We start from the raw sequence: 20,168 nt of genomic DNA, 5'->3' as shown, positions 1-20,168 counted from the left end.
TTAATGGGGAGAAATGGTAGAATAAAACCACACTATGAAATAATAAGTGGTGTCTAAAAATGCCATCATGTGAAGTTGAGTATTGCATTATTTTGAGGTTAATGAAGTGACCCGGGCAGGTGGTACATGCTGCTGGTAGGAGTTCCTGCGGGGTCACATGGTAGGTCCCTGTTTGGCACTGCCTGACTGTGGTAGTTTCTTCCTACTTAAATTTACATATGGACTACACCGGGGATCTTGGAGTTGGTTGGAACTTCTGGGAAAACAGCAACTATTCCAGGAATCTTGTAATTAGTGGTGTCTGTATTATCAACCCAATCCAGGGAGATTGAACTGGGAGAATACTGAGAACACAGGTACCCAACCATCTAGCTCCCTGTTTCTCCAGATAGGTTGCTTTTTGTTCACTCCTTCCCTCCACAGAAAATAAGACTTTTAGTGCCCCCATTTAAGAATGTAAGCCTGGCCAGAAGACAGAAACCAGTTGCCAATCACATTGTACCAACATTTACATTTGTTATAGGGTTGTTTGTTGCAGGATTTTATTGTATTTATAATATTAGATGTACCTGGCATTGATAGTTCTTTTTCATTAACTTCAAGTAAAACTAAATGGCAATTAAAACTAAATTAAGTTTAGTCAGTCTTCTATACTAATAAAGGAAAAGAACCCATGACACAGATAACTAGAAAGTAATGAAATTTATTTCAGAATATATTTTAGCTTTAGAATGGATTTATCTTAATCTGAGAATTTATAAAACTAAACCAGTGGAAAAAGTTGTTTGACATCTTAGAAATTTAAAAGTTGCAGAGGTTCTGTGCTTCTTTTCTTTGTTACCTTTTTTTTTTTTTTTAAATACCAAATAGGTTTCTAATGTTGAAAAAAGATTCTTCATTATTTAAGCAACTCAGGCAGTTTTTCACCAGAGACAGAAAGGGGCAGTAGTTGCTTGGAGTAATTATCATTGCTTGCTTGCTTTCTGGTGCCCTTTTAATTTTACTTCAGTAGTTTTGAGCTATATGAATAACTACTGACTTAATATACTTAATAACTAATCATCACACAGCCAGCAACTTATTTTCCATAGTTTAGCAGAATGATAGGGTATTGTATAAGGGTGTGATCATATTTTATGGAAAGCACAGTGAGGTCTATCTATGAATTTCCATTGTTAGAGCAGAAATACAAATCCCCAAACTACACATTTTATCTTTGTCTTCTTGGGTTAGGATCTTTTCATCTGTTTCCAGCAAAAGCTGTACCTGGCCTTTAAAAGCAATGAAATTACTCTCTGTAACATTCAATCCGGAGTTTTAAAAAATTGTCTACCTTACTTAGCTGCCTTCTCAGAAATCTACTGCGCCTTACTGTCTTCCCCCACACCATCCCATTTCCCCCCCCTCCCCCCCAGTGAAGCAAGACTAAGAACCTACAAAAGTTTAGGTGCTTATTGTATACTTACTTTATTCTGTTTTAAAAATTATCCTCTAGAATTTTGAGGAAACAACCATTTTAGTTTATAAGGATGTCCTTTGAGCAAGTGTTAGGATAAAGTTAACTGTGAGCTTTTAAATTATGCTAACAAATTGTTTTTTTAGTGAGTTCAGCTTAATTATGTCAAAGCTAAATATTATCAATTGACCTATTATAAACTAGGATTCACTAGATAATATCTGTACTTGAATATTACCACTTGAGAAACCCTTTGTGTGAGGCACTTTGCTAAGCAATAGAGATGTAAAGATGAATCATGGCCACTGAGGAGCTTCTTAGGGGTACACATTAAGCAGATTTTACTGCTAACTTTCTTCCTCCATTTGCATCCCTCCCTTCCCTTCTTTCCTTCTTTAATAACACAGTGTGAGAAGGTTAAAAATAAAATGCATCAAAATAGGTCTTGGAAGTCAAATTGATAATCTGCCAATTTTTTTTGGAAACATTCATAGCAGATGATGATCATGATAAAGTTATAGTGTTTTAGTAACAAAAAGTAGTTTAAGGTGATCCTCTCAGGTACACTCTCAGAAGTACTGATGGATTTTCAACATCTTATTCCCCAGTAAGATCTACTTTGCCTTTTTTTAAGCCTCATCTTTTTATATCACAGTTTGACCAACAAAATAAACCTATTGACCGCTTTCTTATGACCTGCTAATTTTGAACTACAGAGTAGGGTCAGGAAGAGAAGAGGAAATGAGAAACTTTGTGGTGTGCTCAATATTAATAGTTAAATAATCAAGGTTATAGGGCCTTAGACTTTAAGAGCTAAAAGGAGCCTTGGAGCTCGTACTCATTAATTTATAAATGAGGCCTGGAAAATAGTGACTATTTCTTGGAAAATATGGCACTCTTGAGTATTTCTGTTGAGTCTTATTTTTCAGCTATTGTAAGACTGACTAGCTTGGAGGGAGTGGTAGTAACTTAACGATTATAGATTTCTTTTATTTAAAGAAAAACATATTCCTTGCTTTCATGTACCATACAATTCAAACTAGAGTAGCAAATTGTTTCCTACCTGGAGTTTTTAGAGGAACTGTTTTTGATGACAATAAGAGTATTAGTGTTTACAATATTTTATCAAACTGAAGATATCTTCACTGGTTGTAGAACACACTATTATTTTATTACAGCTAAAAAGAACAAATGCTGCCAATTTAGTTTTGAGACGCTGTCATTTTTATGTTTTATCCTGATTTCAGAGATGCTAAAATATGAAAACAGAAAAGCAAATTTTAAAAATCAGTGAAATGTAATATATGTTGTCTTTCCACAAATAGATGTCAGAATTGTTTAAATACTACCCCTACACCCTTAAATTACTGGAATATTTCTCCCTAGGACTTATTTTCACTACTTTTTGTTGTTCCATAGGAAATAGTACAGTGATAAAACGGGCTCAGAACTCAGCTTTCACTTGAATGAGAACGATCCTAATGTGATGAGGTTTTTACAGTATTTTGCTAATAACATTTATCTATTTGTGTGCTCTTTTAGATAATTTGTCTTTTTTTCTTAGATAAAGCATCTTCAAGGGAAGAAGATATTAAAAAAAAATTTTTAATTACTTTTTTATGTTAGGAAATTGAGTTGAGGGTATGAGTATTTTGGAAGACAGTATTGCTGTCTGTGAGGTGCCTTTGTATCTGAATGAGAGATTTGTTTAAAAAAAAAAAAATCCAAAGTTCTACCCTCTAGAGATTCAGATTAGGAGCTCTCGTGTGTAGCCTAGGAATATATATTTCTGTTAGTAACCCCAGGTATTCTGATAAAGCCAGACTGGAAACCAGTATTTTGGAGATGGCTGTTGGTACAGTTTATATATACATATTTATTGAGGCCATTTTTATATACAATTACATGTTTAGGAACTGTCAGGCTTTAAGAGAGTGATGAGGATTGTAGACATAGGGGTAAGGGGTGATGGTGGCATGAGACTTGGTTCAGATTAGTCAGGGAGTCCTAGAATTTTTAGTAGAGATCTAAAGACCAAAAGAAATGGCTGAGATGTAGAATTGGATAGGAAAGTCCAAAAATAAGAACTAGAACATATTAAAGGTGATAGGTACAAATGCAAACCCTACTGCCAAGAGGTTATGCTCAGTCTCTTCTAAAAATCACTTACTCATTTTTTTCTGGGCTCTGCTATACCAATACTGTCTAACCCAGTCCCCAGCATTTTCCTTGATAGACACCCTTAGTTATTATTGAAACAAAACTTGATTCTTTTACTTGTCAGTTGACCTACAGTGCTTTAGGAGTAAGATTATTCTCTGCTCCTTTAGGTATATTTAATTGTATCGTCTACATTCACTATATTGTGCTTAATGCAATGGCCATTATAGTTTCTTAAGATTTATTCTAATTGAATTGAGGAACTTCATACCTGATTTATGTCCTTTAAGTAGAACAGAGAGTGAAGTAGATCTACATAGATTCATCGTAAAATAATTTAAAACAGTGAAACTTGTCAAACTCCTTAGTTGTTACATGTGAGGAAAATGAAACTCAGATTCTGACCTACAGAAATTAATAACAGAATTGGAAGTAGAACTCAGGGTTCCTGGTCTCACAGGCAGATGTGATTATATGATTTGGCTGTTACCCAGACATCTAAACTTTATATTTAAGATAAACAACTTTTTACTCATCTCTTTATAGAGAAATGAAAAAACTAAATATATCCAGGTAATCTAAAAATCTCATTCCAGTCAGTAGTTTTAATGTACTCACTAGCAAAGTGTTTAAACGTAGATTCTAGTAAGTTGACTGAAGTAGTTTAAGCCAGCCATTCTTATGGATCCTAAGCATTCTTAAGTACTAGAGAGGTCTATTTTATCTGACTACTACTACTTCTACTTAAATATCCATACCATTAAGGAATGTTTTTTTTCGACTATGAATCAGGATACATTTGACCTCTGTCTTTTGCCAGTCTCCATATTAAATTAATACGAAGTGTACCCTACTTAAAGAAAACCTATATGTAAAAATCCAGGCGTGTGTACTAAATGAATTTAATTAAAGGATGCTTGCAAATTCTCCTTTTTCAGACTGTTCATTGACATATTCTTCCAATTTCTAAATATTCTCCTGCCTTCAAGATAGCTTTTGATTAAAAAATTTCAATTTTAAATGGTATGTGTCTATTACATAAAGTGATATACCTTTACTATTTAATTCTTAAGTCTTCTCTAATTAAACAATGAATTAGAAGTGCTTGTTTTTAAGAAAAAATAAATGCAGTCCGTTAGTAATGACCTTTGTCAAAATAATTATTGCTAAATTTTGTTATGTGTTTGCTACCACAAAAGTAATTTTTGTAAAAGATAGGCTACTGATGTCATAAATTATATCATATTTTATAGAACCATGTAGTATATCTGAGAATGATAATCTAAAATAAATAATGGAAATTTTCACCCACGGAATTCATTTGCAGTCTGTTTTTCAAATCATTCTTTCTACGAATATTTACATTTGAATATATCCTGATTCTAAAAATAATATATATTTATTGTAAAAAATGATTGAAACATACAGAAGAGCATAACAATGAAAATCACTCACTATTTTAAAAAAGATTGTTGCTAGTCATTGAGGAGAGGCAGTAAAGCATAGTAAAGAGCTTGCTGCCTGGACTAGAATTTCTGTTCTACCATTTACTGACTGACTTGAGCAAGTTTATGAATCTCACTACTTCAGGGTATGCATCTGTAAAATAGGGTTAATAATATTACCGACCTGATAAGATTCTTATGAAAATTAAATGAGTTGATACGTGTAAAGTGTCCTGGCACATTAAGTGCTATATATTGTTTTGTTGTTAATACCGGAATATTTTTGTTCTGTTACAGCTGAGTCGTTAAATTTTCAGCCAAGCCTGAAAAAATTTGGGAGCCAATAAAATAAAAATAATAATAAGAGCTAGTATTTATAAAGAATTGTTGGGGGCTTCCCTGGTGGCGCAGTGGTTGAGAATCCGCCTGCCGATGCAGGGGACGCGGGTTCGTGCCCTGGTCCGGGAGGATCCCACATGCCGCAGAGCGGCTTGGCCCGTGAGCCATGGCCGCTGGGCCTGTGCGTCCGGAGCCTGTGCTCAAAGGGAGGGGCCACAACAGTGAGAGGCCCGCGTACCACCACCAAAAAAAAAAAAGAATTGTTGTGCAGGGAATTCATCTGTGCTTCACATACATTAATTTATTGATATATTTTTATGCTCATTTTACAGATGAAACTAAAAGAGATAAAGTGACTTGTTTATAATTATCATAATAGAACATATTGCATTAAATTCTCTTGGCATTCAAGGTGTGGAATGGACAGACGTAATATTTTATTAAGAGTGAAGATAAATTTGCTTCACTTGTGATATGAAGTGTCTTGTGTGGAGCTAAGACTAGAATACGGGGCCTCTGAATCCTTTAGAAACTACACCAAATCCTTTAAAAAGTATCAGTCACATTGACACAGAGTCAGCTCTCAGTTATGAATGTTAGTGAGGAAGAGATACAGGACACATAATTAAATAACAGATAATTATTTTTTTCCACCTCGGAATAGCTGTACCTGATAGAAGCAGGTTTGTCTTTGTGTTGTAAGGGTGTACATAAACGTTGATGTACATTTCTATAACACCTAGGCAGGTGGAATCTGGGAGAAGGAAATTAGCAATGCGTTTCATGGCAATACGAGATATTGGCCTAATGGGTAAACCACATTTGAGCTAAGGTGATAATTCTGACTTAGTCCTTGGAATTCTTTATAGCCAGTGACTTGAAACAGATTTCCAACTGGAACTATTTTTTTTCCCCTAAGTTATTTTCAAAATTTGAGACTAGGCTATAAAATCAAATTGAGAATTTTTTGTTCAAAGAGCAGAGGTGTTTTAAAAGGTAAAACAATATGATGTGTTATCTTAACAATATCACACACTCTAGAACTCTTTCTCATACATTCTTTCTTATTAAGCCTTCACAACTTTGCATGTGAAGAATACCATCCTATTTTTTTCCCCCTTTGCAGATGAGGAAACAGGCTCAGCTGAGTTCCTTGTTAAAGTTTAAAGGTTAAAAATTATGTTAAGTGAACAGTTGGGATTAATACAGAGTATTTGACTCAATCTTTCCACAACACTGTCTTAAAAATAAATTATCTTAATACAACTTGGCATAAAAGTGATTTTGCAAATGGTAGATACCACTGTTGCATGGGATAGGCATTCCTTAAAGCTAAAGATTCTAAATTCACAGAATCATAGAATCCAAAAGTCGAAGATATCCAGGAGATCATTTTGGCCTTTGTTCAAATGTTTTTGATTGCAACCCCTAGTAAGAGATATTTTATATAGCATTCCAGTACTCATATGCATATCTGCCTGTACATAAAATTGAAGCAAAAGTTTCACAGAACAGTAGGTGCCAGTACTATGTGGAATGCATTCTGATTTTTTCCCTTATTTGGTTTGCATTAAATGGATTGGACTACCCACTAATGAATTGCAGTTGGCAGCTTGAAAAACATTGATCTAGGGCAACTGACCTGAATCATGGAATTTGTGAGATTTTATTTTACTTTTTATAGAAAAATTTTATAGAATGTACAAAATAGTGCTGTTACTTAAAGTAATTACTTTAGGACTGACTATAGTACACTTACTCTGATGATGTTTGCATTGCTCAAAACCATTTTAAAGATTCCAGTTGGAATAGTTGCAAAAACCTGAACACCCTTAAATATATTCTGTTTTGGCAGATTTAAAGTCACGTTAGCAAATAAGGTGGATGATCAGTCAGGCATGCTGTTAGTAAATTTCAGACACGTAAGACAACAAATTGCAGTATAAATGTTTCACATTAGAATACAATGTTGATTTTATGATGAATCTCAATAACTGACAGCAATCATATTCTATAGATACAAAAAGTATTTGGTAAAGATTTATAGTTGAAGAAATGTTGAAACGGGTTTGATAACTGTTAGTAAGAAGTTAAGAGTAAGGATATAAGCAAGTATATGTCTCATCTGCTTTCAAAAAAAAGTGGATATAAAATATGTTCTAATCCATTAAAATGGTAATTTGTACCTAAGGTGCTATTAGGAGACCATAAACTGCTTCCCTAAATGTATTTTTTCTTAATTGAAATTGTTTTATTTATGGTTTAATAGATATTAAGACTTAATCATTGAGCTTCTATTCTAATAAACATAAAGAACTACAAGTGAACAGTTTTGAAGTCAAACTTCTTTACGCCGTTGTTTTTCCTGAAATAATTTGAGTAGTTAGTTAAAGCATTTTTGTTATCTTGACTTTTTTCCGTGTCCTAATCTTACTGCTTAGGTTTGTTATATACATAATTAACAGAAAACCTAATTCTAATTTTCTACTGTATGTTAATTTTGTAACAGATCAATAGTTAGAAAGTAACCATTTTAGAATTCTATGCCAGTTTTTCTTCTGTCCTATTTTTCCATTATCTATGAGACTGAATCTTTGCCTTCACTGGCTTTTTACCAGTTTGCTTCCTGTTTCCATTTAAAATATATCAAAAGCGTTATCTTTTATTTGCTCCCTACCCCTACACCTTATTTTTATTTTCTTTCATCCTAATACTGGCATTCACCTTTTCACTTTTTTTCACTCACTAGCTAGAGATGATTGCTATGGAAAATCCTGCAGACTTGAAGAAACAGTTGTATGTGGAATTTGAAGGAGAACAAGGAGTTGATGAGGGAGGTGTTTCCAAAGAATTTTTTCAGCTGGTTGTGGAGGAAATCTTCAATCCAGATATTGGTAAATATTTTAGTGATGTGATCATGGTGTCATATCTTTCTGAATTAAGAATTTATTTACCTAGGTTTATAAATATTTTCAGGTATGAAGAGCAACAGAAGGAGATTTTGATATGGATTACCTAGAGTCACAGATAATGACTCAATTTGTGGACTTTGGGGATTGACCCTGCATCACTCATTTATTCAAGTACTTATTTAGATAACTTAGACAAATATTTTATTTTTTGGCCACACTGGGTCTTCGTTGCTGCACGTGGGCTTTCCTCTAGTTGCAGTGAGCAGGGGCTACTCTTTGTTGCAGTGTGCAGGCTTCTCATTACAGTGGCTTCTCTTGTTGCGGAACACGGGCTCTAGGTGCGTGGGCTTCAGTAGTTGCGGCATGCGGGCTCAGTAGTTGTGGCACACAGGCTCAGTAGTTGTGGCTCGCGGGCTCTAGATTACAGGCTCAGTAGTTGTGGCACACGGGCTTAGTTGCTCCACGGCATGTGGGATCTTCCCGGACCAGGGATTGAACCCATGTCCCCTGCATTGACAGGTGGATTTTTAACCACTGTGCCACCAGGGAAGCCCCTGGAAGGTGGATTTTTAACCACTGGACCACCGGGGAAGTCCGACGCATAGCATTTCTGAGACAAGAGTTTCATAGAATAATGGTCTGAAGACTGTTGAGAATGTCTCATAAGTGTATCATGCTCAAAGTTTGGAAACACTGGCTGATATCAAATTAATTTGGTTTATTTGCTACAAGATTTCTTGGGCTTAATATTGTAATGCTTTCCCAAACTTTTTGAACTCCAGAACCCTTCTTCCATCCTGCATCTAATAGTGTTTGCTTCCCAGAGAGTTTTCATTGAACACAGTTTGGGAAAAACTGATCTATAATATATCAGTCTAAAAGTGAAGAATTTGGGTTTCACTGATAGACAAAGTAATAGACGAACTTGGCAAAGTAGAACAGGAAAAAGACAACAGCTTCTTAGGTAGTATACTATTGTATAATTCTGATCTGATTCAATTTCTACAGTATAACTACTTGATTACTGGGTTTGCTTACTTTTAAAATTTAATGCATGACAGTTATAGGAAAAGAATTTATCAAAAGCTTCCATCATACTTGTGAAGAATGTGGCCGAGAGTACTACAGATAATTTCCCTTAAGCTTTGAGAATTGAACCGTTAAAGTCTATTGATTCTCAGTATGTACAGTGAATTGACTTTTCTGTAATTGTTCTTAGTCTACTTGCAAATGAAAATAGACATTTTGAGTTCATGACATAAATATAATAGTTAAGACTTTGGGGCTTCCCTGGTGGCGCAGTGGTTGAGAGTCTGCCTGCCGATGCAGGGGACATGGGTTCGTGCCCCGGTCCGGGAAGATCCCACATGCTGCAGAGCGGCTGGGCCCGTGAGCCTGAGCGTCCGGAGCCTGTGCTCTGCAACGGGAGAGGCCGCAACAGTGAGAGGCCCGTGTACCGCAAAAAAAAAAAAAAAAAAAAAAAGAAAAAAGTTAAGACTTTGTATTTTAGCTAATGTTTGTTAATCAGAAAGCTATGCCATTTTGTACGTAATTCACTCAGAGTAAACCTAGACACATAGAACCATGCCCTTTTTGAGGTAGAAAAAATTTATGAGCTTCATAAATTTGGTAAACTTTAGCTGTAGGTTCTGATGTATCTAAAAAAGTTACACATTAGCTATAAAGTACATTATATGCAGAAATACTTTTAAGAAAAAACATACATTAAACAACAGTTCCACTTGATAGTAAAACAGTTAGAATGATGATAATAGAAATATCAAAAAGGAATACTTTAGAAGAGCCACCCTTTATGGAGCTTTTCTTCCAGGGACGTGAAAATAAATGTGCCCCAAATGGTATCTCCTTGAACTTTAATATTATTATCTTTCACACAGAAAGATGAGAGTAGTGACCTGTGTAATTTACATTCTCATTAATTTGTAATTTATTGCCCTTGAGACCAAGGACATGCATTTGTGATATATCATCAAAGTTATTAATTGTAATTATTTTTAACTGTTCTGACCCTGTTAATACCATATTTATAATTAAATGAAGTTTTTAAGCACTTCAGTGGATGTTGTAACTTAGGCCTGTAAAACAAGTTGGATGTAAACTGAAATTCAAGTATGAATTGGATAATTTATAAAATGTTGTTTCATGAACATTAAATTGCATTAGAAAAATGTCTTAGTTTAATTCATGTTCTTATGATCAAGAGGACCTTTTAAATTTCCCTTTATATTTAACTTAAACTGAATGTGAAAATGAAGAAGCGTTTTCAAAGCTTTTAAAAAACTTATAAATTGATTTATATGCTCTACTGATTTCTAAAGTTTGTTCTATTGGAACTTCCCCCTCGTTTCCAGACCTAATTCTTAAAACATTTTCATTCAGTTTCAGAGTAGCAGGTGAAAAACATTTTAGTAAAATGAAATTGTTAATTCAATAAAATATCATTTAACTTTTATCTTAGATATTTCTTTAAAGGGAAGGAGATAAATCTACCTTGGTAATGGCTATTCAGATTCCTGTTTTTAAATGAGTGATATCAAAAAGGTTTCTAAGCTTGCATTTAAAATAGTGAAGACCATGTGAAACTGAAAGAAGACTACAAATACAAATTACTTTTGTTTTACTTATTGACTCACAGTTAATGTGTGTATTAAATGGGTTTGGTTTTGGGGCATAATCTAAGTTTATCAAGTTTACCTGAGTTAAAGTACTTGGCATCTTTGTTAGAAAGGTGCTGGAAAAACTTCATGGAACCATTGTGCAATTTGGGGAAAACACAGACTTTTCTGTAATGAAATTCAAAATTATTTTTTAAAACTGTGTATGGGTTGAATATGTTTTTATAAGTGAAACATTTTCAAAGTATGATTAGCCTTTTTTTCCTTTTGCATTTATTTTTCAGCAATTTAGTGGATAAAGTGTGAATGCAGATTAACTTTTCATTTGTGTTAGTAGAAGATTAGAGAACTTGAATTTAATGAACATTTTCCCTAACTTCTTAGAAAATGTCACCAAAATGCCTTATTACTTTATTTCTTTGGCTTCTTAAAAATATATGCTACCATTTGCCACAATTTATAACATTCATATGTATTTGAACTTTGTTTTCTCAAGTGCTAACATAAGAGAAAAAATATTTCTATACGTAGTGCACATAAGCTTACATGTATAATTATTGTATATTTTTATATTTTATATGTATAAATATTTGTTCATCAGTCTAATAAAATGTGAATAATGTATTGTTAAAAATCATTTCTTATAGGTATGTTCACATATGATGAATCTACAAAATTGTTTTGGTTTAATCCATCCTCTTTTGAAACTGAGGGTCAGTTCACTCTGATTGGCATAGTACTGGGTCTGGCTATTTACAATAACTGTATACTGGATGTACATTTTCCCATGGTTGTCTACAGGAAGCTAATGGGGAAAAAAGGAACTTTTCTTGACCTGGGAGACTCTCACCCTGTAAGTCTTTGGTCATTTTTTCTTCTCTCTTTTAGATTTTATTTGAAAGCAAATATAAAGTTTCATTTATATAAAAATTTTAAAGCTTTCATTTGGAATCTTTGTTAATATCTATATCTAGTAAGATAAAGTCGCTTTAATCTGTCTGAAGTACCATAAACACTTAAAAACTCGAAGGGGACCTTTTTTACATATTGCTGTCAGCAAGCTGGCTTTGTAAAGATTGATTCTGTAGGAAAGTGTTCTTAATTTTTTGTTTGTTTGTTTTTAAAGAAATCATGAAATTGCCCAGTTAAATCAGAGCTGCGCTGAGTAAAGGGCTGATGGCTACAGCTGCTCTTTAACCTTGAGACACCTCTAAGGTTCTCATAAGAGCACAGTGTGAGATCCATTGCTAAGTAGCTGGTGTGGGGTTTCTCAGCAGAGAATGGGACATCACCAATGACTGACAGTTTTTAGTTTCTACATATAAACTATTGGGGCAGGAATACTATCTATGCTTTAATTCTTATTGTTATAAAGGTTTTTTTTTTTTAAATCCTTTCCCAAGGAGAGTGATACAAATTGTTGTATTTTGTAGTTCTGTGGTAGCCTTAATTTTCCATTTCTGATTGTTAGGTTCTATATCAGAGTTTAAAAGACTTATTGGAGTATGAAGGGAATGTGGAAGATGATATGATGATCACTTTCCAGATATCTCAGACGGATCTTTTTGGTAATCCAATGATGTATGATCTAAAGGAAAATGGTGATAAAATTCCAATTACAAATGAAAACAGGAAGGTAATGTTTTTATGTCATCCTTGTCTTTTCTCTTTATTAACAGAATTTTAAATCATATATGCTTGTAGTTTTTAAAGGAGTATCTAATATCATCCACACAGAGACCCAAGAAATCAAGTAACCAAGTTAATATAAAGGAAATAACCACAGTTTCCTAAATTTTGGCTGTAAGCTGGTATGAGAGCACATGGTTGGGCACTAAGCCCCTTTTAGAGAAAGAAGGCATGCGCAGGAGGTAGTGAATGGCTCAGTGTGGCTGTGGTATAAAGCATGAAGTGGGGTGTTTCTCATATTAAGCTGTAGAGGGGAGGGAAACAGGGACCGTGTAATTAAGGCCCTTCTAACCAAACAGATGATAATTGCCTTTAATGTACTCACACATATATGTGCCTTAAGTATACATCTGAAAAGTATTAAAGAATACTTTAAAGAAATCAGTTTTGTGTTTTCTGTTGACTAGAAAAGTATGCATCTGGAAACAGGGGAATAACCCCAAACATAACATGGAAATTAAGATATATATAAAACCTTTAGTAAGTGTGTTTATATTAATATAATTTTTGATAAAATATTCACTAAGTTAGGATACAAAAGTATATTTTCCATTTATGATTTGGTATAGTAGCTTGTGCATCAATTAAAACACCAGTATTTTTGTTGAACTGGATACAGTAGGCAGCTCCCCAAATATTCTAGAATAGAAAACATGAGACTTCTTTGTTTGCTTATACATATCCAGTACATTGCACTTTATTAAAAATGTTAGCTTTTATAAATTGATGTATAACTGGTTTAAATGTCTCTTTGTTTGCATACCTAATTGAGAGAACTTTAAAATTGTATCAACTTATTGTGCATGGCCTTTTTACAGTTCAATATTGACTATAATAGAGAGCTGTGAAATTGTTAAAGGTATTTTCCTTTGTGTGTGTAAAGTTTGAATTTTAAAAAATATTCTTGAATGTTTTTTCTTTGGGAAAATAAAAACAAAAAAGTTTATGCAGCCCTGTAGCTCGTTGTGTTTTGTTGTACTGCCTATTATAAGATGCTCTTGTGGTTAATATTTTCTGCAGGAATTTGTCAATCTCTATTCTGACTACATTCTCAATAAATCAGTAGAAAAACAGTTCAAGGCTTTTCGGAGAGGTTTTCATATGGTGACCAATGAGTCTCCTTTAAAGTACTTATTCAGACCAGAGGAAATTGAATTGCTTATATGTGGAAGCCGGGTAAGAAAGCAAGGGTTTGCAAAAATATCTCCTGTTGATTAATTGTTTGTAATGGTGTGGTGTAGATGTTAAGACATGTTTTCTTGAATTTGCAGAATCTAGATTTCCAAGCTCTAGAAGAAACTACAGAATATGATGGTGGCTATACCAGGGACTCTGTTGTGATTAGGTAAGGTGCTTAATTCTTAAAAGGACCATTTAATTCACCAAAGGGGTGTGTGCTTTATGCTTTAGACCTTTGTCTCCAGGTTTTACTTCCCAAATAAGCAAACTCATAAATTCTCAGTCTATAAAATTGGAGATATATTTGTAATATAATCAATCACCAGTTCTTATTGTTAATCTTATTGTTAATTGATTTATTTCCTGACTGATGTGTTTTATGTAAGTGGCATGTTTTTTTTTTTTTGCATTGGGGGTGTAAAGTATCTCATATTCCTAGTAATTCTGGATAGAATGTGCTTACTGCCAGTTACATGATGAGGAAAATAGAACTATCACTTCCGAGTATTTCTTCTTTCTTTTGAACTCTGTGAAATGTTACTTACCTACCCTATATGAAGCATCTTTGGTGTGAAATGGTACATTCTTTGATTTAATCCTTACAGCATGGCAAGGTACATACTAGAATTGTTATTGTACATCTAAAGACTCCAAATTCTCACAGAAAGCAGCAGAGATTCCCAGTCTTAATTGCTTCCAAGCAAATGCTATTGTCTTCTTTTCTTTACTACTGTCCAGTCCTGAAAGACATAGCTTTCTTCTTCCTGCTAAAGTGGGTTTAAGGGGACAAAGATGCCCTTTTTGCAGTCACTGGTGGAGTGAGGTGGGAAGGCATTACTGGAGGTTGACTCTGAAGGTTATTACACTTAAGACTCAAGTGTGTGAAAACCATAATGAATATCAATTGTATCTAGAAATAAATAATATTTTATGTTCTGTTATTTTCTTTTGTTATTTTATTCTTCATTCTGGTTTGTGGGAGGTTACTGATATTTCCTATATTTAGCACACCCTTGCTCATTTCTAGCAGCAATTGTGAGCTTTTTTACTTTTAGCAACCACGGTTCTGCTATTTACTTCAAGTTCAAAGGTGACTGACCCATAAAAGGGTTGAGATAGAAAGGATAACCTCACTTGTATTATCACAGCAGTATCTCTGTTAGTGATATTATTGATCACAGATAGTTATGACTGTATAGCATCTTAATGTTTCCCTGAGAATAGTTGAAGATATCTTGTGCTCCTCCTTATGGAGAAATCACTTTTTAAGGTAAGGTCTTAATTTTATTTCTACCTTTTATAGCATAATTTCTACTTGATACATATCTTAAGATCATATGTGAATGCTTCAAAAAATTTTTTTGAAGTATAGTTGATTTGCAGTATTGCAATGTTGTGTTAGTTTCAGGTATACAACATAGTGATTTTTCTTTTGCAGATTATATTTCATTATAGGTTATTATAAGATTGGGTATAATTCCCTGTGCTGTACAGTAAATGCTTGTTGCTTATCTATTTTATGTATAGTAGTTTGTATCTGTTAATATCCCATACTTCTAATTTGACTCCCCACCCCACCCCCACCCCCCATCATTATGTATGGTCTCTCTTTATGTCTTCTGATTTTCTTTGCTCTGAATCTGATATGACTGTAACCATTCCTGGTTTTGTATTGCTTTGCTTTTTGTTTACATGATATATCTTTTTATGTCTTTCTACTTTCAACCTATCTATGTTGCTGAATTTGAAGTGAGTTTCTTAAAAAGCACTGAGTCATGTCTGTCAATCTTTGCCTTTAATTGGTACATTTAAGCCATTTGTTTTCAAGGTAATTTTTGATATGTTAGGGCTCAAGTCTGCCATTTTATTTGTTTTCTGTTTCTTTCTTCTTTATGGTTCCTTGTTGATACCTTTTTGCCTTCTGTGGGGTACTTAATTACTTGAACATTTTTAAGGATTTTTTCATGATTTTAGTTGTTCTTTTTTTGTGTGTTGCTTAGTATAGTGTTCTTCATGGTTGCTGTTGGTATTACATTATACATATGTGATAATTGCTATCAAAATCTCTTCCTGTGAAGTATGGAAACCCCACTTTTAAATATCGTCTTGAATATTAATGCTGTTATAATTTTGTAGCATTCATCACATATGATTTATAAAATTCATGAGGAGGATGGTAGTCTGTTGTATGTACCTGTATTTCTGCTTTTCTATTCTTTCTTCTGTTTGCCTCAGAGTCCATCTTTTATCACTTCCTTTAGTTAGTCTTCAAAGGCAGATCTGCTAATGACAAATTCTTTCAGTTTTCCTTTGCCTGAGGGTGACTTCCCCTTTATTTCTGAAGAACAGTTTTATCTGTGCTATTTGGGGTTTCTTAGCTTCTTAAGTCTGGGTTTGTGTCTTTTTCCAAACATGGGATGTTTTCAGCCATGATTTCTTGAAATACTTTTTCAGTACCACTCTGTTTTTCCTTTTTAAAAAAAAAAAAAAAAAATTCCTTTATTTATTTATTTTGGCTGCACCAACTTGTAGTTGTGGCATACGGGATCTTCATTGTGGATGTGGAATCTTTAGTTGCGGCTTGTGAACTCTAAGTTGCGACATGCATGCGGGATCTAGTTCTATGATCAGGGATCAAACCCAGGCCCCCTGCATTGAGAGTACAGAGTCTTACCCACTGGACTACCAGAGAAATCCCTCTTTTTCCTTTCTTTCTATGCCTCTAATGATACCAGCGTTCAGTCATTTGTCATTGTTCCACATGTACCTGAGGCTCTATTTATCTTTTTTCAGTCTATTTTCTCTTTTGTTCAGATTTTTAAAATTTATTTATTTTTTTGCGGTACGCGGGCCTCTCACTGCTGTGGCCTCTCCCATTGCAGAATGCAGGCTCCAGACGCACAGGCCCAGTGGCCATGGCTCACCGGCCCAGCCGCTCCGCGGCATGCGGGGTCCTCCCAGACTGGGGCACAAACCCACAACCCCTGCATCGGCAGGCGGACTCTCACCACTGCGCCACCAGGGAAGCCCTGTTCAGATTTTTATCCTTGGTCATCTTGACTCTACTATTGAGCCCATCTCGTATTTTTCTCTTACTCTGATTTTTCTGTAATTTCCATTTGGCTCTTTTTTATTATAACTTCTAACTTTTGCTGAGAGTTTCTGATGTTTCAGTTTTGAAATACTAGAACTTGTAATTGCTTGTAGAATCATTTTTATGATGACCTCATTAAAATCTTTGTCAGTTAATTCCAGTGTCTTATTCATCCCAGTGTTGACATTGGTTGATTCTCTTTCTTTCATGTGATTTTCCTGGTTCTTGGTTTGACGGGTGATTTTGGATTGTATGCTGGACATTCTGGCTGTTTTGTTAGGAGACCCTGGGTCCTATTACATTTTTTACTTCAGCAGTAAAAAAAAAAAAGTATGACTGAATACTGTCATATTGTGTAGACAGACATGTTGGTTATTTCCAACCCTGTTAGGAGAATGTCACAGTGAATCATCTTACATACGGATTATTCCATACATTTGTAGAGACATCATTAAATTGGGAATTGGTGCTAAAAGTGGGATTGTTGAACCAAATGGTAGATACATATGTAATTTTGCTAAATACTGCCAAATTCTCCTTCACAGAAATTGTGACATTTTGCACCAGTAATATATGAGTATATCATTTCTTACAATTTTCCCAAACCCCAGTGTGTTGTTAAACTCATCTGTTTACCTGTCTGTCAGTTGAGAAATGGCAGTTCAGTGTAGTTATAATTTCTGGTTTTCTTATTATGAATGAGGGAGGTTGGACATCTTTTCTTATACTTAAGAGCTATTAGTAATTTTTATGGTTCTGCTCATTTTGCTGCTCAGTCATTTTGAGTTTTAGAAACTTTATATTTGTATTAGGGACATTAGCACTTGAATAAATTGGCAGATATTTTTTCCTAGTTTGTCATTTGTCTTTTGACTTTGCTTTCATTTTTGCAAATGAAAACTATTATGTTTATGCAGTTAACTACTTTGTATTTCTTTAGTTTTTTAAAAAATACTTTTTATTTTTGCTTTTCTGTTTCTGACCTATGTGCATAGAAATTTTAGTCATATTGTTTCTCCTTTAGTCACCACATAAATTAGCTTTATTTCCAAATTTATTTTGCATATTTCTTGAGTATTTTAGAGGCTTCTAATTTCTATTTCAGATTTGTCCATCTCTCACTGAGTTCCATGTGTGTTTATGTGGCCCGGTGCCTTCTACCTGACTAGGGCCAATTTTTGTCAGCTGCTTTCATCCCTTTACAACCAGAAGATACTTTCAAGGGACACCTCTGCTTTCCAGGGTGCCCCCTATCCCTTTCAGGCATGATGTCTTCCTAAGACTGCCATATTTGGTCCAAGATACTTTCCTGTTGCCAGTGCTCTTACCTGCCCCTTAGTAGGTCACTCTTGGGATGGGGCTCTGCTCTTTTGGGGTGAACCCTAGCCCATGTTATTCTGCACACCCCATTCTTCCATATAGCTCCTGCTGGACTCTGCTAGTGTGGACTCAGGTGTGTATAAACTCCAGTTTACATGTCAGTTTGAGTTTTCCACTCTGTTTTACTAGTTAACTTAGGCATAGATTATGGGTGTTTTTATTGGAAGTTGTCTCCTTTATGTACTGGATAGGTTTTAGAAGATGTGAGTGGGATGCAGTCCATACAGCTACCACTGTAATGTAGAAACACAAAAGCTTCTTTTTTTCATTTTCAGTTTTCTAAATAGTTGCATTCTTAGTTCACAGTTTTAATGTAGAACATAACACTTATAGGAAAAGAAGAATTTTGCTCAGTGTTTTCATTATATAAACTGATAGTAACCCTAATTTTTTTTTTTTTTTTTTTTTTTGCGGTACGCGGGCCTTTCACCGTTGTGGCCTCTCCCGTTGTGGAGCACAGGCTCTGGACGCGCAGGCTCAGCGGCCATGGCTCACGGGCCAAGCCACTCCGCGGCATGTGGGATCTTCTGGGACGGGGGCACAAACCGGTGTCCCCTGCATTGGCAGGCGGACTCTCAACCACTGCGCCACCAGGGAAGCCCCCTAATATTTTAAGTTCTAATTTTTTAGAAAGAACCAAAGAAACAGCTAAACTTGTCACAGTGACCACTGCTGGTCTGCTACTTCCTTCAGGGTTTGTCTCTTCTACTCAAGGGCACCCGTTGTTCTGCCTCTTCAGGTGTGGCTGATTCAGTTTGGCTTTAGAACACTCCTGAAGGGTGAGGAAGCTTTTTTGCCCTGACAAAGGGCTCTCTGGGTTACAGCAGACTTGCTTTTTCTTGCCAGCCACCCAAAAGGAATGACCTAAATTGTGGTATGACTTCTCTCCTTCCTGAGAGATGTGCCTGTACGTTGCATGTCCAATTTCCTGTTGTGTAATTTTTTAAAAATTCTTTTCTCTAGGTGAATGGGGGGTTTGCAAGAACTGAAGGGTGGGGAGGATATTAGAGTGTCAGGGAAGGGAAGTGGAGAGAGCCAAGAATTCTAATAAAGCTGCTAAGCTGCTAGAAATAATGGCATTGCACCAACAAAAATACTAGCATTTTGGTAATAGAAATTGTATACTGGAATACTAGAATATCAAAAACTAGGATTATAATTATGGATGTAGGAAGTGTGACATTCTCTGCCAAGTTTCTGGAAAGAACTTTCAAATAAATATTAAAATGCATTCTTCAGAAAACTAGAGCTTATCAGTGAATTCAGTAAAGTTGCAGAATATAAAATTAATATACAGAAATCTCTTGCATTTCTGTATACTAACAATAAAAGATCAGAAAGGGAAATTAAGGAAACAATCCCATTTACCATCGCATCAAAAATAATAAAATACCTAGGAATAAACCTACCTAAGGAGAAAAAAGACCTGTGCTCCAAAAACTGTAAGATGCTGATGAAAGAAATCGAAGATGACACAAACAGATGGAAAGATATACCATGTTCTTGGATTGAAAGATTCAATATTATCAGAATGAGTATACTACCCAAGGTAACCTACAGATAATCCAATTCCTATCAAATTATCAATGGCATTTTCTAGAACAAAATTTTTAAAATTTGTACGGAAACAGAAAAGACCCCAAATAGCCAAAGCAATCCTGAGAAAGAAAAATGGAGCTGGAGGAATCAGGTTCCCTGACTTCAGACTATACTACAAAGCTACAGTAATCAAAACAGTTTGGTATTGGCACAAAAATAGAAATATAGATCAATGGAACAGGATAGAAAGCTCAGATACAAACTCATACACCTATGGTCAATTAATCTATGACAGAGGATGCAAGAATATACAGTGGAGAAAAGACAGTCTCTTCAGTA

General features: G+C 34.8%; 1 protein-coding gene across 12 annotated transcripts in view; it reads left to right on the top strand.

The window, feature by feature from the left end:
* Positions 1–20,168, top strand: part of UBE3A (ubiquitin protein ligase E3A) — a 91,858-nt gene that overhangs the window by 66,090 nt on the left and 5,600 nt on the right. For all 12 annotated transcript variants that reach the window (XM_059056151.2, XM_067029462.1, XM_067029467.1 and 9 more), the window contains 5 exons: positions 8,150–8,294; positions 11,596–11,801; positions 12,420–12,584; positions 13,658–13,813; positions 13,909–13,982. In XM_059056151.2, coding sequence (XP_058912134.1) covers positions 8,150–8,294; positions 11,596–11,801; positions 12,420–12,584; positions 13,658–13,813; positions 13,909–13,982 — 746 coding nt within the window. The remainder of the gene's footprint in view (positions 1–8,149; positions 8,295–11,595; positions 11,802–12,419; positions 12,585–13,657; positions 13,814–13,908; positions 13,983–20,168) is intronic.

Source organism: Kogia breviceps, chromosome 3, assembly GCF_026419965.1.
Source record: "Kogia breviceps isolate mKogBre1 chromosome 3, mKogBre1 haplotype 1, whole genome shotgun sequence".
NCBI classification, from domain to species: Eukaryota; Metazoa; Chordata; class Mammalia; order Artiodactyla; family Physeteridae; genus Kogia; species Kogia breviceps.
Note: the sequence above shows the minus strand (reverse complement) of the source record. Positions and strands in the feature narration are given on the sequence as shown.